General features: G+C 40.0%; 1 protein-coding gene across 2 annotated transcripts in view; it reads left to right on the top strand.

Moving 5' to 3' along the window:
• Positions 1-8,714: 8,714 nt before the first annotated feature.
• CD28 (CD28 molecule) overlaps positions 8,715-24,280 on the top strand; it is a 33,013-nt gene continuing 17,447 nt past the window's right edge. The window contains exon 1 of one of the 2 annotated variants that reach the window (XM_050750911.1): positions 8,715-8,842. In XM_050750911.1, coding sequence (XP_050606868.1) covers positions 8,749-8,842 — 94 coding nt within the window. In that variant the 5' untranslated portion in view covers positions 8,715-8,748. Of the gene's footprint in view, positions 8,974-24,280 lie in introns of both variants that reach the window. The other variant, XM_050750910.1, reaches the window with a different exon arrangement.

Genomic DNA, 24,280 nt, shown 5'->3' with positions numbered 1-24,280 from the left:
GAACAAATTATTTTAAGTGTTGTTATGTTTGGGAGGGGCAGCAAGGCAACATGAATCGAGCTCTATATCTGCATCCACGTATAGTAAAACAAAGCATACCCCCAAAAGACTCTGCTTTGTTAATTTCTGGCAGTGGGCAAGGGAAATTGCACAAATGTCCTACACAAAACCTTAGTCACTCCTTCCTTCATTCCCTTAGCGCAGTGTATGTCCCTCCATTAGCACTTACCTCATTCTTTACACTGTAATTATTTGCTCACAGGCCTGTCTCCAGCACTGGCCTGTGACATGGGAAAGAGTTAAGAATACTAGCCCTGGAGCCACATTGCCTGGATTTGAATCCTAGCTCTGCCATTAACTAATTTCTGTAACTTTAAGCAGGTCCCTTAACTTTTCCAAGCTTCAGTGCTCCATCTGTAAAAGTTAGTAATTATCTGTTTAATAGTGTGGCTAACTCCTGAAAGTCTGTAAGTTGAATGAATTAAAGAATGAGAAAATGTGGAGAAAAGGCATTCCCCTCCAACGCCCTTAATTCACTCTGCTCCAAAGCAGCAGAAAAGCCTGTTAAGTTTTGAAGAAATAACTAGGTATGAGTGGCCCAGCCCTACCTGGCTTCCTCTTGACCATAAGCTGCCTTCATGGGGCCCTTGCCAGACTCTATCCTTCTAGCTTTGCCCGGGAGAGTAATTGCCCACAAAAAGCAAACACTCTAGGCCGGCACAGTGGTTCACGCCTGTAATCCCAGCACTTTGGGAGGCCGAGGCAGGCAGATCACTTGAGGCCAGGAGTTTGAGACCAGCCTGGCCAACATGGCAAAACCCCATCTCTACTAAAAATACAAAAATTAGATGGGCACTGTGGCAGATGCCTGTAAGCCCAGCTACTTGGGAGGCTGAGGCAGGAGAATCGCTTGAACTTGGGAGCTGCAGGTTTCAGTGAGCCAAGATTGCACCACTGCACTCTAGCCTCAGCAACAGAGCAAGACTCCATCTCAAGAAAAAAAAAAAAGTAAACACTCTCTACTTTCCTCTGGGAATAGACTCTCCCTGACATGGTTTCATGCCATCTGAGACTGGGTAGGAAAGACTGATGAATTCTGGGCTCAGCTAGTAGATTTACAGGTCCTCCCTCACACTAAGCCATTCCTCCAACCTAACCTGACCAATCACAAACATGGTATTTTGGCTTTCATCTGCCAGTCATTTGGATCATTCCCCAGGATGTTCTGTTTATTGGGCCCTCTCCAAAACTCTAACAGTGGCTTAATAACAAGAAGTATTTCTTAAGATTTTTAATTTTTCAGAATTTTAATATAGGGCTGCTCCTGGGAGAAACTGAAAGTACCCAGATTTCTGGAGGACTTAACAGTCAAAAAAATAGGGTACTGGGTAACATGGTGAAACCCTGTCTCTACTAAAAACACAAAAAATTAGCCGGGCATGGTGGCAGGAGAATGGTGTGAACCCAGGAGGCAGAGTTTGCAGTGAGCCGAGATCGTGCCACTGCACTCCAGCCTGGGCAACAAAGTGAGACTCTGTCTTAAAAAAAAACACACAAAAAAAACAAAACAACAACAACAACAAACACCTCTATGCAAATAAACTAGAAAGTCTAGAATAAATGGATAAATTCCTGGACACATACACCCTCCCAAGACTAAACCAGGAAGAAGTCGAATCCCTGAATAGACAAATAACAAGTTCTGAAATAGAGGCAGTAATTAATAGCCTACCAACCAAAAAAAGCCCAGGACCAGACAGAGTCACAGCTGAATTCTACCAGAGGTAAAAAGAGGAGCCGGTACCATTTCTTCTGAAACTATTCCAAACAATAGAAAAGGAGGGATTCCTCCCTAACTCATTTTATGAGGCCAGCATCATCCTGATACCAAAACCTGGCAGAGACACAACAAAAAAAGAAAATTTCAAGCAAATATCCTTGATGAACATTGATGCCAAAATCCTCAATAAAATACTGGCAAACCGAATCCAGCAGCACATCAAAAAGCTTATCCACCATGATCAAGTCGACTTCATCCTTGGGATGCAAGGCTGGTTCAACATACGTAAATCAGTAAATGTAATCCATCACATAAACAGAACCAATGACAGAAACCACATGATTATCTCAATAGATGCAGAAAAAGCCTTTGATAAAATTCAACACCCCTTCATGCTAAAAACTCTCAATAAACTAGGTCTTGATGGAACATATCTCAAAATAATAAGAGCTATTTATGACAAAACTATAGCCAATATCATACTGAATGGGCAAAAGCTGGAAGCATTCCCTTTGAAAATCAGAACAAGACAAGGATGCCCTCTTTCACCACTCCTATTCAACATAGTACTGGAACTTCTGGCCAGGGCGATCAGGCAAGAGAAAGAAACAAAGGGTATTCAAATAGCAAGAGAGGAAGTCAAATTGTCTCTGTTTGCAGATGACATGACCGTATATTTAGAAAACCTATCTGTATACTTAGAAAACTGAATATTTAGACTGTATATTTAGAAAACCATCTCATGCCAGTTAGAATGGTGATTATTAAAAAGTCAGGAAACAACAAATGCTGGCGAGGCTGTGGAGAAATAGGAAGTCTTTTACACTGTTGGTGGGAATGTAAATTAGTTCAACCATTGTAGAAGACTGTGTGCCAATTCCTCAAGGATCTAGAACCAGAAATACCATTTGATCCAGCAAACTCATTACTGGGTATATACCCAAAGGATTATAAATCATTCTACTATAAAGACATGCACATGTATGTTTATTACAGCACTGTTTACAACAGCAAAGACTTGGAACCAACCCAAATGCTCATCAATGATAGACTGGATAAAGAAACTATGGCACGTGTATGGGCTGGGTGTGGTGGCTCATGCCTGTAATCCCAGCACTTTGGGAGGCTGAGGCAGGCAGATCACCTGAGGTTGGGAGTTCGAGACAAGCCAGACCAACATGGAGAAAGCCCATCTCTACTAAAAATACAAAAATTAGCTGGGTGTGGTGGTGCTTGCCTGTAATCCCAGCTGCCTGGGAGGCTGAGGCAGGAGAATTGCTTGAACCCAGGAGGTGGAAGTTGCAGTGAGCTGAGATCGCACATATATACTATAGAATACTATGCAGCCATAAAAAAGAATGAGTTCATGTCCATTGTTTCAGCCCAAAAACTCCTTCTGATAAGCAACTTCAACCAAGTCTCAGGATACAAAATCAATAGGCAAAAATCACAAGCATTTCTATACACCACTAATAGACAAGTAGAGAGCCAAATCATGAGTGAACTCCCATTCACAATTGCTACAAAGAGAATAAGATACTTAGGAATACAGCATACAAGGGACGTGAAGGACCTCTTCAAGGAGAACTACAAACTGCTGATCAAGGAAATAAGAGAGGACACAAACAAATGGAAAAACATTCCATGCTCATGAATAGGAAGAATCAGTACCATGAAAATGGCCCTATGGTCCAAAGTAATTTATAGATTCAATGCTATCACCATCAAGCTACCATTGACTTTCTTTGCAGAATTAGAAAAAACTACTTTAAATTTCATATGGAACCGAAAAAGAGCCTATATAGCCAAGAGGATCCTAAGCAAAAACAACAAAGCTGGAGGCATCCTGCTACCTGACTTCAAACTATTCCATAAGGCTATAGTAACCAAAACAGCATGGTACTGGTACCAAAACATATATATAGAACAATGGAACAAAACAGAAACCTCAGAAACAACACCACACATCTACAACTATCTGATCTTTGACAAACCTGACAAAAACAAGCAATGGGGAAAGGATTCCCTATTTAATAAATGGTGCTGGGAAAACTGGCTAGCCATATGCAGAAAACTGAAACTGGTCCTCTTCCTTACAGCTTATACAAATATTAGCTTAAGGTGGATTAAAGATTTAAATGTAAAATCTAAAACCATAAAAATCCTAGAAGAAAACCAAGGCAGTACCATTCAGGACATAAGCATGGGCAAAGACTTCATGACTAAAACACCAAAAACAATGGCAACAAAAGCCAAAATTGACAAATGGAATCTAATTAAACTGAAGAGCTTCTGCACAGCAAAAGAAACTACCATGAGTGAACAAACAAACTACAAAATGGGAGAAATTTTTGCCATCTATCCATCTGACAAAGGTCTAATATCCAGAATCTACAAGGAAATTAAACAAATTTACAAGAAAAGAACAAACAACCCCATAAAAAGTGGGCAAAGGATATGAACAGACACTTCTCAAAAGAAGACATTTGTGCAGCCAACAAACCTGAAAAAAAGCTCATCATCACTGATTATTAGAGAAATGCAAATCAAAACCACAATGAGATACCATCTCATGCCGGTTAGAATGGAGATTATTAAAATGTCAGGAAACAACAGATGCTGGCGAGGCTGTGGAGAAATAGGAACTCTTCTACACTGTTGGTGGGAATGTCAATTAGTTCAACCATTGTGGAAGACAGTGTGTCGATTCCTCAAGGATCGAGAACCAGAAATACCATTTGACCCAGCAAACTCATTACTGGGTATATACCCAAAGGATTATAAATCATTCTACTATAAAGACATGCACACGTATATTTATTGCAGCACTATTTACAATAGCAAAGACATGGAACCAACCCAAATGTCCATCAATGATAGACTAGATAAAGAAAATATGGCAAATATATACTATGGAATACTATGCAGCCATTAAAAAGAATGAGTTCATGTCCTTTGCAGGGACATGGATGAAGCTGGAAGCCATCATTCTCAGCAAACTAACACAGGAGCAGAAAACCAAACACCGCATGTTCTCACTCATAAGTGGGAGTTGAACAATGAGAACACATGGACACAGGGAGGGGAACATCACACACTGGGACCTGTCAGGGGGTGGGGGGCAAGGGGAGGGAGAGCATTAGCACAAATACTTAATACGTATGGGGCTTAAAACCTAGATGATGGGTTGATAGGTGCAGCAAACCACCATGGCACATATATACCTATGTAACAAACTTGCATGTTCTGCACATGTATCCCAGAACTTGAAGTAAATTTAAAAAAACAAAAAGAAAGGAAAATGTCTGTTCATGTCCTCTTCCTACTTTTTAATGGGGTTGTTTTTTTCTTGTTGAATTGTTTCAGTTCCTTGTAGATTCTGGTTATCAGCCTTTTGTCAGAAAATATAGTTTGCAAATATTTTTCCCATTCTACAGGTTGTCTGCTTACTCTGTTGATTGTTTCTTGTGCTGTGCAGAAGCTTTTTAGTTTATTTAAGTCTCATGTGTCTATTTTGTTGCCTTTGCTTCTGAGGACTTGTTCATAAATTCTTTGCCTTGGCAGATGTAAAGAAGAGTTTTTTCTTGGTTTTCTTCTGGAGTTTTTATAGTTTCAGGTCTTACATTGAGGGCTTTAATGCATATTGAGTTAATTTTTGTATATGGTGAGAGGTATGGGCCCCATTTCATTCTTCTGTATATAGTTAGCCAATTTTCCCAGCACCATTTATTGAATAGGGAGTCCTCTCCCTAGCATATGTTTTTGTTAACTTTGTTGAAGATCAGTTGGTTGTAGGTAAAGTGGCTTTATCTCTGGGTTCTCTATTCTGTTCCATTGTTCTATGTATTTGTTTTTATACTAGTACCACGCTGTTTTGGTTACTATAATCTTATCATATAATTTGAAGTTAGGTAATGTGACACCTCAAAGCTTTGTTCTTTTTGCTTAGGATTGCTTTGGCTATTCAGCTCTTTTTGGATTCCACACGAGTTTTAGGATTGCTTTTGCAAATTCTGTGAAAAATGACATTCTTTTGTTCTGATAATTCTTAACCCCCCTCAGATCAGTTTGCTCATCTGTAAAATGGGGATAATAATAATCTTCCTCACAGGTTGTGTATTAAATGAGATCTGGAATGTAAAGTTCTTGGTATGGAAATGCTATTATTTTTACCGAAAATGTTGTAGGGTCTCAGTGTCCTGTGTATTGCTGGATTTAAGGTCCTTATGTTATTTCTGTAATTTCTACCTCTTGGTATATGTGAATGCCATTGGATTTCAAAAGCAAATGTGAAAGGATTCTAATGAAATGGTTTGCTTCTTTAGTGTCATACATGTTAAAACAAAGGAAGGCAAATGTCAAAGTTTGTGTTTCTTTTTATTCTATGAAATGAAAATCAAATATGGCTGGTCAAATAATAAGGCCAATAATATTTAATTATTGCTTTGTGAATTCGTATAAGTCAGCTGACCTCTGTGGGCTGCAGCTTCCTTCTCTGCAAGATAAAGGAGTTAGACCAGATGAGTGAACTGTTTCTTTTTCAGCGAAGTTTGACCTGATTACTACTATTTACGTAGTATTAACTAGATGCTATGTAGTCATCTTTAACATGCTTGAAGACAGTTATTAACTCACTCCTTAGCCTTTTGTTGTTGATTATGGAAAACTACTGGGTACCTATGTTTCTACTGTATATATTCTTGGTATGTATAACGAGTCTCAGAGCCTCTTGTTCTAAGATCTGGGTAGTTTGGTGGCTCTAGAATAGGGATGACCTTTTAGGAAAGGTCACCTTGCCATCTGTAAATTTTCCCCAGATAGACTTCAGGCCCTGGGTAAGGCATGGGTTCCCCTAACTGGATAGAGGATCAGAGCCAGGAAGGCTGAGTCAAATTCCAGAAGTGAATCTTCTCCAGGACTCAGGGCATGGCTTTGTCACTTACCTACAGTTCAGAAGTGTGAATGAATCATTTCCAAGGACAAATTTCTCCAAAGGACCAAAAGATGTGCTAGTAAGGGGGGTTCACAAAGACTGTGTTTGTGGCAAAATTGAAGTGTGAACAAAGAAGGTCTACCAGGAGAGGAAACACTTTTGATCTGTCATTTATCAGATCAGGAGGGAGGGACATGAAGCCTGCCTCCTCTTACAGCTAGGTCATCAAAGAGGTTGACTCTAGCATTTTAAAATAGCAAAGAAAAAAAAGGTAACAACACTAGGGGTTTGTTAAACAATTTATGATATAATTATAGAATGGAATATTATGCATCAGTTACAAATAATGTTTATAAAGATACTTAAATGACGTGGGAAAATGTTCAAGATATAACAAATAATAGTACATATCTGATGAAAACTGTAAGTAAAACATGATATTAAAGATGTAAAAATCTTAATAGACAAACAGATGCAAGGCAGTGGACCAGAATATTAGCAGTGTTTATATTAGGGTGGTAAGATTATGGATGAATCTTGTTTTAATGCTTATAATTTTTCTAAACATTCTCTATGAAATATGTCTTACTTTTATAGTTAGAATAAAAAGCGATACAAGTTATCTTTTAAAACAACCCACAAACACAAAATCCCCAACTAGAATAATTAGACAAAGCTTAAATTATCAAAAAGAAGAAAAAAATTACTGGAAAAGTTTTGAAGAAGCCATTGAGTACAAGATACTGACGTAGGTGCCGGAAGAAGAGAGCATTTGGCTGTGCTGGTGGAATAACCCTCTCTGCAAAGGGCCTGGGAAGAGGGGTGCAGAGGAGTGGTTATGAGTCTCAGAAATCCTGCTACAGAGCCTCCTTTTGTGCCCTATTACTTAACCTTGAGGGACATAGATAGCATGAGACACAGGGGCTTTTGGTTGTCTTACCATCCCGCTAAGAACAAAGAATGTTGTTTTGACTTTCCCTTTGCTTAGGGAACCTCCCCCAGATATTCAGCTGGCTGGCTGCTTGCAAGTAGAATGGGTTTTGCAAAGTTCTTAGAAGTGAGTTGGAGGAGGCTTGACACAAATCAAGCACTGTGTGCTAAATGCTCCAGAGGGCTACCTTATGTTCCACACAAATGTTACATTTCTAATATTTGTAACTCCTTTAAACATTTATGTGGATGTTTCCCAATTCCTCAATAGAATTTTTACCATTGTCTTTTTGACACAACCTGTCCCCATCCTATGAAAATCTCTCCTCTGCGAGAGACTTTATTCTTTCTCTCTCTCTTTCTCTCTCTCCCTTTCCTTCCTTCCCTCCTTCCTTCCTTCCTTCCTTCCTTCCTTCCTTCCTTCCTTCCTTCCTTCCTTCCTTCCTTCCTTCCTTCCTTCCTCCTTCTTTCCCTCCCTCCCTCTCTCTCTCGTTCTTTCCATCTTCCTTCCTTCCTTCCTTCCTTCCTCCCTCCCTCCATCCCTCCCTCTCTTCCTTCCTTTCTTCCTACCTCTTTTCTTTTCTTTTTTTTCTCTCTTTCTGTCTTTCTTTTCTTATTCTGTTGCCCTGGCTATAGTGCAGTGGCATGATCTTGGCTCATAGCAGCCTCCACCTCCTGGGTTCGAGCGATTCTCCTGCCTTAGCCTCCCTGGTAGCTGGGATTACAGGTGCCCGCCACCATGCCTGGCTAATTTTTCGTATTTTCAGTGGAGACGGGGTTTCACCATGTTGGCCAGGCTCGTCTTGACCTCCTGGCCTCAAGTGATCCACCTGCTTTGGCCTCCCAAATTGCTGGGATTACAGGTGTGAGCCACTGCACCCGGCCTGTTCTTTCTTAAGAACACTTTGTCTCCCCTTTAATCTCTGCTGGATTTCAAGCACCCCTTTTCCACAACTCTTGATATCTATCAGTGAAGAATAATTCCCATAAGCCCATCATGTAGTGACCGACTGTTTTTCAGTGACAAAAAAGTCTTTAAAAATAGAAGTAAAAGTCTAAAGTCATCAAAACAATGTTATATCCTGTGTGAAATGCTGCAGTCAGGATGCCTTGTGGTTTGAGTGCCTTGATCATGTGCCTTAAGGGGATGGTGGCGGTGGTGGTGGCCGTGGATGACGGAGACTCTCAGGCCTTGGCAGGTGCGTCTTTCAGTTCCCCTCACACTTCGGGTTCCTCGGGGAGGAGGGGCTGGAACCCTAGCCCATCGTCAGGACAAAGATGCTCAGGCTGCTCTTGGCTCTCAACTTACTCCCCTCAATTCAAGTAACAGGTAAACAATTTTAATTTCTTACTTTCTCTAAATATTTTTTGAGGTCTTTCGACTGGCTTAGTTTATTTTAAATTTCTAACAATGTGTGAAATTTGAACATTTGAAGTGTAGTTTTGCTATAATAGGGCAATGTGTTATTTTGAAAATCAATGATTCTCAGACTACAATATAGTATCTTAACAAAAGTCCCTTGGAAACAAGTGATGTTTCTCTAGCTATTAGTTGATAGTGTCTCAAGAATTTATTATTATTATTATTACTATTATTATTATTATTTTTTAATTGAGACGGGGTTTCACTATGTTGCCCAGGCTGGTCTTGAACTCCTGAGCTCAAGCAATCCACCTGCCTCTGCCTCCCAAAGTGCTAGGATTAGAGGCATGAGCCACCATGCCCGGCAAGAATTTTTAACTTATATATAGTTTCTTTCTTTTTTTTTTTTTTTTTTAAATTTAAGAAAGCTGCTGTAAGTAGATTGGTTCTGGAAGCTCTGAATTTAGGCCGCCTGTGTTCCTATCACAGGGCCAATTCTCACTAGATAAGCTTAGGCTACAATTTAAACTCTCTAAATCTCAGTTTCCTTATCTGTAAAGTGGGAATAATAAGAAACCTCACCTCAAGGTCATTGTGAGGTAAAATGAAATAATCCATGTGAAGGGCTTAGCTCAGTCTGTGCTTGGCTTGCAAGATAAATGTGAATTGTAATTACTCTATCTACCTGAATTGAATGAGTTCCAACATGAATCCTGGAGTCACCACAGAAGCTGCTGCAATACCAATATTAATAAATTAGTTTCCTTTTACAATCGGTCAAAATACATTTTCTTAGATTTAAAATTCTTTAAGTTCCCAGTGACGATGATGAGGAGGATAATACATCTAGCACTTTGAGCAGCACACAGTTCTCGTAACTAGAAGGTAGGTATTAGAGTTAACTTCATTTCAGATGAAGAGACTGAGGGGTAGGCACATTAAGGGATTTGCCCAGGGATGTACAGGTGGCAGCTATTGGAGGCAGGGTCTGAACCACCTTAGTCTGACTTCAGAGCCAGTGTTGTTGATTATTATGCTGTTCCATCTAACATGGTGTGATTTGTAATTTCATGGACCCAGGTAAATCCAGGGTTAAATTAACTTCGGAAAATCACAAGCACAATTCCTAACAGAAAGAACTTGTTGCTCGGGTGGACTGGAGTAAGATGCTCATTCAACTTGTTCTCAGAGTTAGAAAAAGGCCCCCGCTTGGTTCAAAAACTGGACTGATAGGGGTCAACAGTCATGCTTAAATAAGGACAGTTATTTCCCCTGAAAGATACATTGAAAAGCCAGTGTCTTCAATTTTCTTTCTTATTTTGGCAGTACAGAGACTGCATTATTTGTTGTTATTCTTAAACATTAAGTGTATGTAGCCCAAAGACTATAATTTTCCAATCTTCAGAGGTACAGTAGTTGCATATATACCCGTTTATATTATGGGCTGATGTACCAGTGAGCACAAATTGTGTATATTTATAAAACGTGTTGATATAATGAAAGACATGAGTTGGCAATGAGATCTGGTACCAAGCATTTACAGCTACCAAATATATTCTACAAGAATCCTTAAATTTTATTTTAAAAAGGTCTAAAACTTATTTAAAAGAATATTTAAAATTTCTTAATTTGTTAGTCAAAGGAAGCCTACCCTGACTGAAAACTATTTAAAATTGTTAATTGTACACTAAATACTTTTCTGATGTGCTTTGTGGACACCTATCTGTCATCAACTTATTCACTCTCTTTTGAAGAGTTTTTGGTAAGACTCAAAACTTTGCATGTTTTCTTTAGAACGTTTATTAAAAGGGGGCTAGCTGGATAAGTAGTTGGAGAGTTCACACACGTAGGGCCTTTGTTTTCTGCTTTGAGATATATTTACTTTTCAAATGCCAATTCACTTTTCTAATAATGTTTAGCATTTAATACTGAGTGACTATCTAATGAAGAAGGAAAGGGATGGGAGTGAAGGGGACACTTTTCCAGTCTTTTCCTATAAGAAAACTTAGGAGCAAGAAAAGAATGACAACATAAAAAAATGTATGATTCGGCCGGGTGCGGTGGCTCACACCTGCAATCCCAGCACTCTGGGAGGCTGAAGCGGGTGGGTCACTTGAGGTCAGGGGTTGGAGACCAGCCAGGTTAACATGGTGAAATCCCATCTCTACTAAAAATACAAAAAAATTAGCAGGGTGTGGTGGCGGGCGCCTGTAATCCCAGCTACTTGTGAGGCTGAGGCAGGAGAATTGCTTAAACCTGGGACGCGGAGGTTGCTGTGAGCTGAGATCGCACCCCTGCACTCCAGCCTGGGCAACAGTCTCACACACACACAAAAAAATTATGATGCATTCTAATCAAATAGTGCAAAGCTTCTTGTGTGCTTTCCCTTTCTCCGTATACACCTTCCATTAAGAAATTACAGATAAGGAAATTCTCTGGTCAAAGTGTAATTGTCCTAGCTAGGTCTGAGAAACCACTGTTATGCCTGTGTTGAGATGTGTATCTGTGTGCACGCATGTGTGTGTATGTATGTGTATGAAGAATAGTCGTTCTTTCCGTTAATAATGTATGGGTATGTATGTATATGAAGAATAGTTCTTTTTTCTATTAATTTAATAATGTAAATGTAACTTATTTGTTCATAGCATAGCTTAAAATATTTATTCTATAAAGGTTAAGTCCAACCTGATTCCCTATGAGTTGGATGACAGTGTAGAGAGATATTTATGGCTAAGTTAAAGAAGTGTGATTTAGGAAGAGTGAGGAAACCATAACTTAGATAAACCCTTTGCATCTTTTCTACCAGACTTGGATAATTGCGCAACTGAGATCCACAGAGAGGATTTTGCTGGACTTTGGGATAGGAGTCCAGCCCAGAACTACAGAGCCTTAAAAGGGAAATGCTCTGGGATTGATGATAGAAGGATGGTATGCACAAAATACATGACATTGGTCACATGTTTCAGGCCATATTGGCTATTTTTCTTAGGAAGCCTAATCATGCAGTATGAAGAGAAAAATCACCATAATACCGCTTATTTTTCCATGAGGCCATTCCTTTTCACTTCTCCAAAACTTGGGCAAAAAACTGTCAAAATGGCCAGTTTGGACAGAGCTAATTTCTCCAGTGCCTTCCCCTCAGCACTTATTTTTCTGAGAGAGGCACGGAAGGCAGGAAAATAACTGACATTTAATAAAAAGTCATCAGCAAAGCAAAGTAATTAAAAATTTTATTTTTACTCTAATCTTCAGCCAACGACTCTCCTGAGCTAGTTGTTTTTTTTTTTTCTTTCTTTCATTTTTTTTTCTCCCACCCCCCTGAGCTAGTTGTATATGGAAAGAAGTAATTCGTTTCTCACAGTTAAGGGTTGTTCTGAGACTGGGCTTTGGAAAGTAAGGTGAAAAGATGGATGTCGAAAAATCAACAGGTTGCCACATTTACATGACTTCCAAAACGTGGTGGCCAGTTTTTCTGTTAAAAGAAATTGACTGGATATTTTGTCATTTCAAGTAAATTTGATGGATATTTCAAAAGTATAGGCATTGCTTAAGGATTTGTTTTATTCTACTACCATGTCCTAGTTAACACATTGTTTTTTTTTTTTTTTTTTTTTTTTTTTTTTTTTTTTTTTTTTTTTGAGACGGAGTCTCGCTCTGTCGCCCGAGCTGGAGTGCAGTGGCGCGATTTCGGCTCACTGCAAGCTCCGCCTCCCGGGTTTACGCCATTCTCCTGCCTCAGCCTCCCGAGTAGCTGGGACTACAGGCGCCCGCCACCTCGCCCAGCTAGGTTTTTTTTTTTGTATTTTTTAGTAGAGACGGGGTTTCACCGTGTTAGCCAGGATGGTCTCAATCTCCTGACCTCGTGATCCGCCTGTCTCGGCCTCCCAAAGTGCTGGGATTACAGGCTTGCGCCACCGGCCCACATTGTGTTTTTTAAGGCGACCATCCAGCAAGGACGTTTACAGCAAGGACTGTAAAATTAATATCAATATATCAATACCAGGAAATGGAATGAGTCATTGCCACAGATAGATTAGAAATAGAAATGAATCTGTGATTGTAACTTCAAAGGTCTCACATTCAAACTTTTACTATGGAAGGGGAGAGGATCTCGCTGCCTCCCCTTCTTTAAGACATAGACCCTCCTCCTTTTTAACGTCTTTATTCTTTTTTTCAAGGGTGGAGAAATGCCATATGATTACCATTTGGCTTTTATCTTGTGTGGATATCTTCCTCCAAGTATTTCCTGCATGCAGTGTGCTGACATTTACAAGATGAAAATTTTTATGCCACCAACATCCCAGAAGAAAATTTTGTTGTGATTTATCATCTCTAACACAAAAGCCCTTTATTAACTAGTGTAGCATTGATAAGGATACACAATTCATTTCAGACTTTGTTGTCTAAAAATCAGAGGACAGACACTCCTTCAAAGCACAATTGTTTCCCAGCAGGTCATGGCAAGGGATAGAATCTTCTCTTTTTCATGTTGGTTAAATTTTTGTTTGCCTTTTTCTTCAAGAAATGTATTATTTATGGAACTTCACAGAGGCTGGAACTTTTCTCCTCAGTAGATAGTTGAGCTGAGCATCTGGAAAAATTACATCTGGGTGGTTTTGTGACTGACTGAACAGGTCTCTGGTTAAGCTGTGTTAAGATATCTGTGTCTCTTTTACGGTGATTTCTTTGGCCGGTTTTGGCCAATGACAGGGTGTTAGCACCAAAAACCCCAAACCAAAAAACCAAGACAATTCACTCAGAGCTTTGAGCCTGATAACTATAGCATGAGAATTGGTGCCTGAAGCTGGGGGGAAGGTAACTCAGGCCCCACAGAGAGGTGGCTGCATGCAAGTATCTAATTTTTTCCTTGTTAATCTCATTTTGATGACTCCAAACACTAGAAGAGAAGTGCCCTGGATAGGATCAAGAACTACTCAGTCATTTGGTAAAGGCTTGGAAAAAAGAGTTTAGACTTCTCACTATTTCAATGTTAATTTCAAAGGCATGTTTATTTAGTCTGGTGTCACCATGCAGGTTACACGTGCTTCTGTTTTCATTGCTGGAAGAGAACCTGCAAGGTGGTGGAGAATTTACTTAACTTTGAGCTGCTCCCTTATCTCTGCATCACCATTGTCGTCATCTTTTTCTTTGTCATCATCTTCATTATCTTGGGTACTCTGGCTGACAGTGTAACCAGGTTAATGGTTCCTGATGCTGTCATTCAGAACTACTCATTCATATTTCATTTTGGCCTCTGATCTAATTGTGAGCCCCTTTCTGCAACATCTGAATCACCTTATTGGCTCACAGTCCACCATGTAATCTATTTGTCTTTCATGTTAGACTTCTGGTGAAAGATCCACCTCCTTGAAGAAGCTTCTGGGGACTTCAGCCTTTGTTGTGGTCTTGGAAGAGGAGTTCTGATGGAAGTGTAGCTCAACTTAACAAATATTTATTAAACTTCTCATATTTTAATCTCCATTGGAGTCTCAGAGAATATAAAAAGAAATATAGGCTGGGTGTGGTGCCTCACACCTGTAATCCCAGCACTTTGGGAGGCCAAGGCAGGCAGATCACCTGAGGTCAGGAGTTTGAGACCAGCCTGGCCAACATGGTGAAACCCCATTTCTACTAAAAATACAAAAATTAGCCAGGCGTGGTGGTGCACACCTGTAGTCCCAGCTACTGGGGAGGCTGAAGTAGGAGAATTGCTTGAACCTAGGAGGCAGAGGTTGCAGTGAGCAGAGATTGTGTCAATGCACTCCAGCCTGGGTGACAGAGAAAGACTTGTCTCAAAAAAAAAAAAAAAAAAAAAAAAAAAAAGTATATATATATATATGTAAAATCAGTACACAAGTATTGTGTAGTACAAGTAATTAGGTAGTTAACTGAGTTCTCTCTGCTTTTACAGCCTCTATGTTTTAGTTGAGTAGATTATATATAACAGGAGGATATAACATCTGGAAACAGATAAATACCACTTGGCAGTCACTACCTCACCATGCTATTTGATGACTTAAGGACTTTGGTCTGCATACATTATTTTTATAATCTGACATGTCCTCTATACCTCTCACCTGAAGAAGCCTTCTCTGAGACCCCAAACGGCAAAGAGAGGGACTTCTTTTCTTCTCAAGTGTCTCCAAATTATTATTGTGTATTGACACATCTATTTTCTTTTCCACTAGACTATGAACTCCTTGAAGGCAGAATCATGTCTTATTCATCCTTCTGACATCTGTATTAGGCACAATGCTGTAAGCATGTAGTTACTCCATAAATATTTGTTGAGGAAGGAAATGAATGAATTAGTAACAAAATGAGGAAGCATAAAACAAATACTCTGGTAAGATTTATGTAGAAAGGTAAGCCTTTATGGAGAGTTGGGAATTAGACTGGACAGTAGACAAGATTTGAATGAATGTTATTAACAATAATTGCTAGTTAACATTTATTTTTACTTATAATGTGCCAGGTAGCATTCTGCCTGGCTTTCCCTGTATTAAGTCGTTTAACCTTCCCCCAAGTCCTATGAGGTAGTTACTATGATTGCTATGATTATACTATTTCATAGATGGGGAAACTGAAGCACAGAGTGGGTAGAGCATCTTGCTTATGGTCACAAAGCTACTAAGTGTGTAAATCCGGATTGCTTGCTCTGGGGTTCATGTTCTTACCCATGCTGTGTTGTCTCAGGAAGGAGAAGGTGGATTAATAAAGAAATTAAACCAGGAGTACTGTTTCATGTTCTCAGAACAGATGGCAAATCTGAATGTGTGAGGTCATGGAGAAGCAGGGGAGAATCCAGTTAGGCAAAGGATTGAATACTGATAACAGAAATTCAAACTTTATTTTCAAGTCATTTTGAAGTAATGGCCTGGGTAAGAAGAAAATATTTCAGAATCCTCATCTTTGGAATGAAGCTGAAGTTATGGGAATGGATGGCTAGTCGAAAGGAGAGGGCATAACTGTAGAAAAGCAGAAAGTGGAGCTGAATTTGGAAACTGGCTCTGATGGGAGTCAGCTGAAAAGGATGGTTAGCTAGTGAAGGAGACAGAGAAAGTGGTGAGAGAGGCAAGGGGACAGTGAGGCTAGTGGAATGCCACTAAAGCCAACGAGGGAAAGAGTTTCAAAAAGATAGTGGTTGATGGCGTTAAACATAGGAGGGAAAGGTGTGAATAATGGTTTGGGATTTGGCTGAAACACCAGCTGGGACTTTTGAGTTTAGGCAGAGACATGGAGAAGGAGGATAAGACTTCACAGGATTAAGAAAAAGTGGAGGGGGACAAAACAGAGACAGTGAAAAGGAGAGGAAATAGATAAGGTAAAGACAGGAACGTATATCATCTAAAATATCTACCATGGTATTTTGTGCATGTAACAATAAATGTTTGCAAATGGCTTAGTGACTTAAGTATATTTGACATGTGGAAGGAGCCAAGTGCTGGACCTGAGGGGAGGGGGGCAGAGAGAGTGTGTGTATGTGTAGCATTGCAGGGCTGGAAGGTAGAGAAGGCTATTATTAGGAAAGAAAGGAGGAGGAGAGAGAGGAAAAAAAGAGGGTGGGGGCAGTTTTCTCAAGGAGATGGGGAGGGTTGCATAGGAGATGGGTGTATTAGAGAGAGGAGGACAAACCTCTAAGAAGATGGGGAGCAAGAGAAGAGACTTACGGGGGTAGAGATAAGTTAGATGATGCTATGGTAGATGAGTGATTCTATACTGGTGAACCTGAGGTTAAAAACAAACAAATCTCTCAGAGTAGGTCATAGTGTTAAACCTACATCAACAAGGGCTACTGGGTAATACACGCCTTCTCTCTGAAGACTTAGCCCATTTATACTTTAAATTCTTGCTTGAGCCCTCAACAATGCACAGTATGGCTAGGCTTGACCTCAGCTCATGGCTGAGATCACAGGGTCACAGGGTTCAAACCAACCCTGCCCAACATTATGGGCGGGGCTCCAGTTTCCAGTCAGGGATGTTAATCTTAGCATTTCCCTGTGTGTTTTGGAACAAGGATATGGTTGCTTGACCTTGGCTTAGGGAGGCCAGTCCGCTATTCTTTTGCCCTCTCTTTTTTCAAACTCAAAAGCTAATCCCAAGGATTTCTCAAGGTGGGGGATGTGATTAGGAGTATTAGTCTGTCATGCTGTGACAGAACTTTTCTAGGCCTTGGTTTCTTCATCTGATACATGAAGAGTTTGGGCTGGAGGATATCTCAGGTCTACTTTCTGGCTTAAAAGTGCTTCTGAGGTGGAATTTTTTAAAAAGCTAGCTTTTGTCAGGTCTAACAAGGCAGCTCAACTACCCCACCCCTTGTGGATGCTCTTATGACCTGATAGAGCAAATAGAAGAAATTACAAACCAGCCATCTCTGAAATCTCTTGCAGGGATTGCTAACTGGGATCCTAGATGCTGCTAATGTGCTTAGAAATGACTGCTGGATTTGAGGGGGCAATGCTGCCTTTGCTGTCTCCTATTTTCCTATGCAATGTTGAGGTCCAACACAGTAATTATGTAAACTTCTGGGCCATGATATTTACCTGGGGGTTCTGTATATGACAAGGTGATCCTGAGCAGATTCTTCAGAGGTATGTGATTTAGGCAGAATGGAACAGACAGGAAAAATGTACTGTTGTCTTCATTACAGAGTTGTTTTGAATGAGGGATCAGGATAATCGTGGCTCAGGAGGAAAATATGGCTCTCAAATTTGGTTACTAGATTAAAACATATATTTAGAAAATAATAAATTAATAGAGGAGGTCTCTTTATACCTATGGGTTTTCTTTTGATCTGTTAACTGAATTACTATAATAATATATATGTACAGAAAGCTATAATTACCTGGTTCCCTTCTATTTGGACTACAGGCAACCTTTTAGGATAGTAAGATTTGATTTTGGGGAGTTGTTTGGTGGCTTTTGGTACGGGTTCCACTTTCATGTAAGCTAAGGTACTCTTGCTACGTTGTCCCCTTAGATTGTCTTTCTAACATTAAGAGATCAGAGGAAAATAGCAGATTTGACCTATGAACGGTAGGGACTGGGTCACACTGCACCTGAGTTTATGTTGCTTTGGGTTTAGGAAGTTTTGGTCCCAGAGCACTCACATCCTGCATTGCTGGGTGGCATCTCTGAGTGATAGGGATGGATTACAGCACAGGTGATGGTTTTTAGCGGTTTTAATATTAACTGTCATCCTAATACATATGAACTTCCTATTGTACATTTCTGTCCCCAACTGGCTTCCTTGAACTCTAGTCCTGTGCTTCTAACAACTTCTGGATCTTTCCCCCAGGATGAACAAATTTCCTCTTAACTTACCTGATTTTGTCAATGGTACCTCCACTCACACCCTTACCGAGTGCATGAACTCTGGGTCAGTTTCCATTCCTGTTCACTATCAGTTTGTAAAACTGAGCACCAATGCCTTGTTCGACCCTTTCATACCAGCTGCCACCTCCGCAGCTCAGGCCTGATGAACTCACATCAGTGCTCTTGCATCAGCCTCCTGATTGGTCTCTGCCTCAGCTCTTCCCTTGCTCCAAGCCAAGGGCAGCCAAGATTGCTTGCTGCACTCCTCAAGGTTATGCTAACCTTCCCAAAGCAGCATGTACCACAACATTCTCAACTCAGACATCTTCAGCATCTCCCGTGGTCTTTCTGGTAAGATCCATGTGCCTTTTGTTGGCATTTAAGGCTCCCCATGACTGGTACTGGCCATCTTCATCTGTTTCCATCCTACATAAATGGAATGCTCTGCCAGTTCCCAATAAACCTTCACACTAAGGTCATTTCCATGATCTTAGCCTGTCTAAATTTGCCCCAGACCTTATGGCTCAGCTAAATGCGAAGCCTCTGCAAAAGCCTCCAGAATCATCCTGTCTGGAAACAAGGCCTCTTTCACGTGACTATCAATGACGCTTTATAGGGTCCATGTACCACAGATGGCTTCAGAGAGTAGCTGATTGTGTACTTGCCTTAGGATTTCTCCTAGGATGAAACAGCTGTGTCTTTTACATCTTTCCATCTCTTAAGAATCAAGTACATTAGGTACTCGATGAATAAATGAATGAATGACGCTGTCACAGCAGAAGTCAGAATACCAAAGGACAATTCTCTGACACATCAAAATTTCTTCTCAGAAAGTACTCATTGATTGTTTTTGATAACTTTTCCCTCTCAAAAATGAATGTCTTAGGTCTTGGTGCTCAGATGGGACTTTTTGCTACTGAACTATCTGACCTTTGAGTTACTTTCTGACAGTTATATGTAGCACAATAACTTTTTTAAGAGGACAAGAACAAGTGTCCTCTATATTATAGTGTCTGCCTGTGTAGGAACACAAATAAAGGTTAAAGGTGGGGCTTGGATTAGTGCTGACCAAAAGCAACTTCTTTAGTAAATTATTTATTTATTTGAGATGGGTCTCACTTTGTTGCTCAGGCTGGAGTGCAGTGGTGCGATCACCACTCACTGCAGCCTTGACCTCCTAGGCTCAAGTGATCCTCCCACTTCAGCCTCCCAAGGAGCTGGGACTACAGGCACATGCCACCACAGCCAGGTACCACCACACCCAGCTAATTTTTGTAATTTTTGTAGAAATGGGATCTCACCATGTTGCCTTGGCTGGTTTCCATCTCCTGGGTTCAAGTGATCCACCTGCATCAGCCTCCCAAAATGCTAGGATTACAGGTGTGATAAATTAGTAAATTTATTAATCAGGATTCTATTTCTATTTCTATTGTTACCTATAATCATTTGTCCTTGTTCGAACTAAAACCTCTTTAGATTTTGTTTTAAAACCGTACTTTCTGTCAAGAACAGTTAATGTGCTTGGTGTAACTGATAGTTGTGACATACACAATCTTGGCCAAGGCTGGTTGCTTGGTCTGCTTTTCTTGATGGAAGTCATTGCTTCTGTCATGGTGGCCTCCTCTACACTACTCTCTTTCCTTCTGGTTCTGGTAACTTTGCTGTCCCCTGGTCTCTTTAGACCTAAGGGTGGTCATAATTCTGCTGCTGCAAGTCACAGGCTCTGGCACTACCCCTTGTGGTTCTGCTGTCGCCACACCTTTGCCAACAGTCCTTTCATAAATAATCCTTCTACTCTTGCCCACTTTTGTGTGTGCCATCTGTTTTCATTTGGGATCTGGAATGAGACAACATATAGTTGGCCCTCCATATCCATGGGTTATGCATCTGTGGATTCAATCAACCATGGATCAAAAACAGTATTTGTGGGATGCAGAAGCTATGGATACAGAAGACCAACAATTGCACGACTTGAGCGTCCATGGATTTTGGTATCTGCAGGAGTCCTGGAGCCAATCCCCCATGGATCCAGAGGACAACTATATATGCATGGTTATCAAGCTTATTCAAAGTCCCCCCCCCACCTTTTTTTTGTGAAGAGATTTTCCTTAAACCTTCATTTCTTGTGAAAATGGGAAGAGTTCCAAGATAACAGTCAACAGAAAACTAGATGAAATGACCACAGAATTATTTTAAACCATAACCTGCATTATTATTACCATTTTTTCATTTTAACATGAATTTCTGGGAGAAAAAGTGGGTCCATTCAAAGCATGGTGGGTCATGAATAGCTTTGTTTTTATCTTAATTGAAGCTCAGAGAGGATGGGGAAAGGTGCTACAGTCTGGTGAATGTTTTGTACTTCTCTTTCTCTTATCAGAAGGAAGCCAGGCCACCAGCTAAGGTTATCAGAGCCGTAGACTGTTGAGTCCCCCTTTCTTCTCAGGGAGCACAGTTTGTCTCACAGGTTCCTGAGCAACCACCAGGTTGTCTTGTGGGGGAACCTACCCCTTACAGAGCCTGAAAAGGAGCCAGTGGACAGATGGTCACGTGTTGAAGGGCATCCTGGGCCTGAACAGGAAATGTACTCAGAGGAAAGTTACAGTAACTTAACCAGCTCTGTGGTCAGGAGGGAGGTGCTCTTCTATGCCAGGGAAATCAGCGTCACCTTCACAGTATGCTCACAAATATCACAGGGCAAGACGGCTGAAAGTAGAAGCTTTCATTGTTTTTGGTTTCTACCTAACACATGAAATTCTGTTCAGTCCGAATTTTTAAAAGGAAACCAGATAATTAGAATCTTACAACCTGATTTCTCAACTGCAAAAGAAAGTCAGACTATGATGTGTATAAATGGAACCTGATAAAGTTCTTAGATTCTGGAGGAAAATCACATTGCTAATTAATCATGTATTCCAGCTCTCTAACTGCTTCTTTAGCTTCCCAGTACATGTTCCACTCATGAGTGCTGCTGACTTTACTGTCTGGTTCACCAGTGTCTATGTGTCATTTTATTTCTCTATGGTGCTATGAGAAAGAAAAAGAAAAAAATGACAAACAAATGTAATTCACAAAAGCCCCGAAGTTAAGGATTTTCCTAGTGAAGTTCAGACTGAAATGTGACTTTATGTGTTGACTCATGTCTATGTTCAATCCCTTTTGTACACTTGGGTAAGCTAGAATGGAAGATCTCAATGGTATAATTATTACTTGTGCATCAGAAATAATTTATAAGATCATTTGATGTGATCATACTGTCTGTAGGCCTTATTTGGGATCCATCTATGACCTTTAGGAAGGCTTCAAAATTGTAAGCAAAATGTTTTGTATATGTGCATTAGAGGCAAAAAATTTGGAAACAGATTTTTTCTAGATAGGAGCATGAAATAAATTCAGTCTTGCTGAATGAACAAAGTTGTTTTTCTGTCCATTCATGATTTAAAACATTACTTCTAGATGTCTAAATAAATAAATTATATCTTAGCTCTCCCCTTATTTGTGTGACCTTGTTTGAAAAGTCATTTACTTCTTCTTCTTTTTTTGCCCCAATGGCCTCTTTTTTAAAATAAGGGATTGACGTAGATCATCTCCAAGTTTCCTTCCAGTTGAGTGGTTTTTTTTTTTTGCAGGATAAGACTCTAATAAAATGATGGGGAAAATGAAATTGATTTTGTTCTGATCCTCTTCCCATTCCATTCACTTCCCTACTTAATGGTAATCTCCTCCCTAACCCTCACTCCAGACATCTAGTACCATCCTCCCTATCAAGTCCAACTTTGAGAGGATCTAGAACCAATCACTGAAATTGTGTTGAAATTGTGATGCAACATGGCAGAGGGAAATGAACAGTAGATTAGAAGTCATGAGGTATGAGCTTAAATTTCAAGGATCACTTATGTTTCCTGTAACCTTGGACAACTCATCTACCTCTTCGACCTCAGTTTCCCCGTCTGTAAGATGGGCATAAAGATGACTGTCCTGCCTATTTACTTCACAGTGCAGATATATATATCTGAGTTCAGATGAGATAATATAGAGTTCAGATGAGATAAAATAAGAAAGAGCATTTTATAGCCCTATGAATGTAAGCCATAGATACTAAATTAAGCCAATGTGTTTCCCATATTGCATTTTAGGCTTCATTTTCTTTGGAAATCTAAACATTAACTGAGCTGGTGGGAGGGTCCTTTTAAGGTCAGAGTTCTTTGATGCTGGGAGCCACACCTTAGAGGTGGTTACCACCCCACCTGTGCAGAGGGTTGACCTCGTTACTAAATATGGTAATTGACCTGTTTATAATAGGTGTAAACGGCAAGTTTTTTTTTTTTTTTTTTTTTTTTTTTTTTTTTGTAACCAAGCTTCCCCACCACCCACTGCCATTCTCATGGAAGTTCAAGCAACTTCAATTTTCCTGAAGTCGACTATATCACAAGATTCACAGATTATCTGTGGGAAATCTTTTAGCTCTCAGTACCTTGCTCACAAGCAGCAGATAAGTACCTTCTCACCTCCAGTCTCACTCTTCATGTTGCCTGTTGTTAAGCAGGAGCTGTGAGGGAAAGAGGTTTGAGGTTAGTGCTTCCTGTCTCCACACCTTTAGCTGGTTTAGCTGCTAGGAAAGGCTTTGAAAAGCAAAGCACTAAATTCATCATCAAAACAACTTGTCAATTCAGTTAGAGAAATGTCAGTCAGGCCAATCTTTTGATAACGTAAGCAAAGAAAATGGATGGGTTGACAATGTTCCTTTTAACCTAGTAGGTTTGACCTAGGTAGACCTTACCTGAACACCCACAAGAAGGAAAATCAAATATTCATAGGGAAAGGGCTGGGTCTGCTAATACCCAAGTAGCCTAAGAAGAATGTCTTCTACTCCTAGCATGAACTGGAAAGCAAAAAGAAATCAAACAGAAGTTAGGACAAGGGAGCTAAATATTTGGGTTACTTCTGAGTCTAGATATGTCCTTACATTTGTAGTATGTTCTTACATTATTTGAAGTACTGTGGATTTTCAGAAACTCAGAGGACCAAAATACATGTCAAAGCCAAATGTCACCTGATATTCTGATTATCAGCTACTTTGATTTCTCCATGTTTTTACTTCACTGTCATAGAGCAAGGGGTGTGCATTTTTACACATGCCCCATTTTAAAAGAAAATAAGAGAAATCAGAATTACTGTGTTTACTCAAAGTCACAATGATCACACATATTCAATATCACTGAGAGTCACTGGTTATCTTTTTCTAGCACCAAAAGTAAATTTCTTTCATTTTAGTGTCTTGCAAAGCAGATAGAGATTCTGAGGTCTTATGAGATAGTTTCCCATTTAGGCTTCCCTGAATTATTGACATGAACCAAAGTGGGACCAAATGTTATGAGGATATAAATATTGAGAAACGAGATTTTATCAGCCAACCTTGAACTCAGCTTGAACTCTAAACTAGGAGGTTGTTCGTCACATATTAACACATAGTAAGCAAACTATTTCAAGTATAGTATCTGTGCTTGAGAGCTAACTAATTTAAAAATGATCTATGTTGACAAAGAAGAGGGAGGGAAGTAAACATGAACAATAAATTGGATGGCTTTTCATCAAATGGCCTTATTCAAAACAAATAGTTTTCAAGCTCTTTTCCAGCAAAATCTTAGCACTTTTCTGCATAAAAGCCTTCAATAGATCTTCATCACCTTCAGAAGAGAGCCCAGGCTCTCTAATGGAGTGAACTATGCTCACTTTGACAATCTTCCCTTTCATAACTCATGGCCCAGCAAAAAGAAGGTAGCTGTAATTCCCCAAGTCTGCCACACTCTTTCTTACCCTCCTCATCTCCCTTGCCCAGACTGCTCTTTTTCTCTCTTTGTCTTATCCTCCCCACAGTCCCCTAACTCACCCCCAGGCCAAACACACTCTCCCACCTCACCCCAGTCCCCAACACAAAGACACATCTTAGCCAGGTTAA

This window comes from Macaca thibetana, chromosome 12, assembly GCF_024542745.1.
Source record: "Macaca thibetana thibetana isolate TM-01 chromosome 12, ASM2454274v1, whole genome shotgun sequence".
NCBI classification, from domain to species: domain Eukaryota; kingdom Metazoa; phylum Chordata; class Mammalia; order Primates; family Cercopithecidae; genus Macaca; species Macaca thibetana.
The sequence above is the reverse complement of the archived record's forward strand: the minus strand, read 5'-3'. Positions and strand labels throughout refer to the sequence as shown.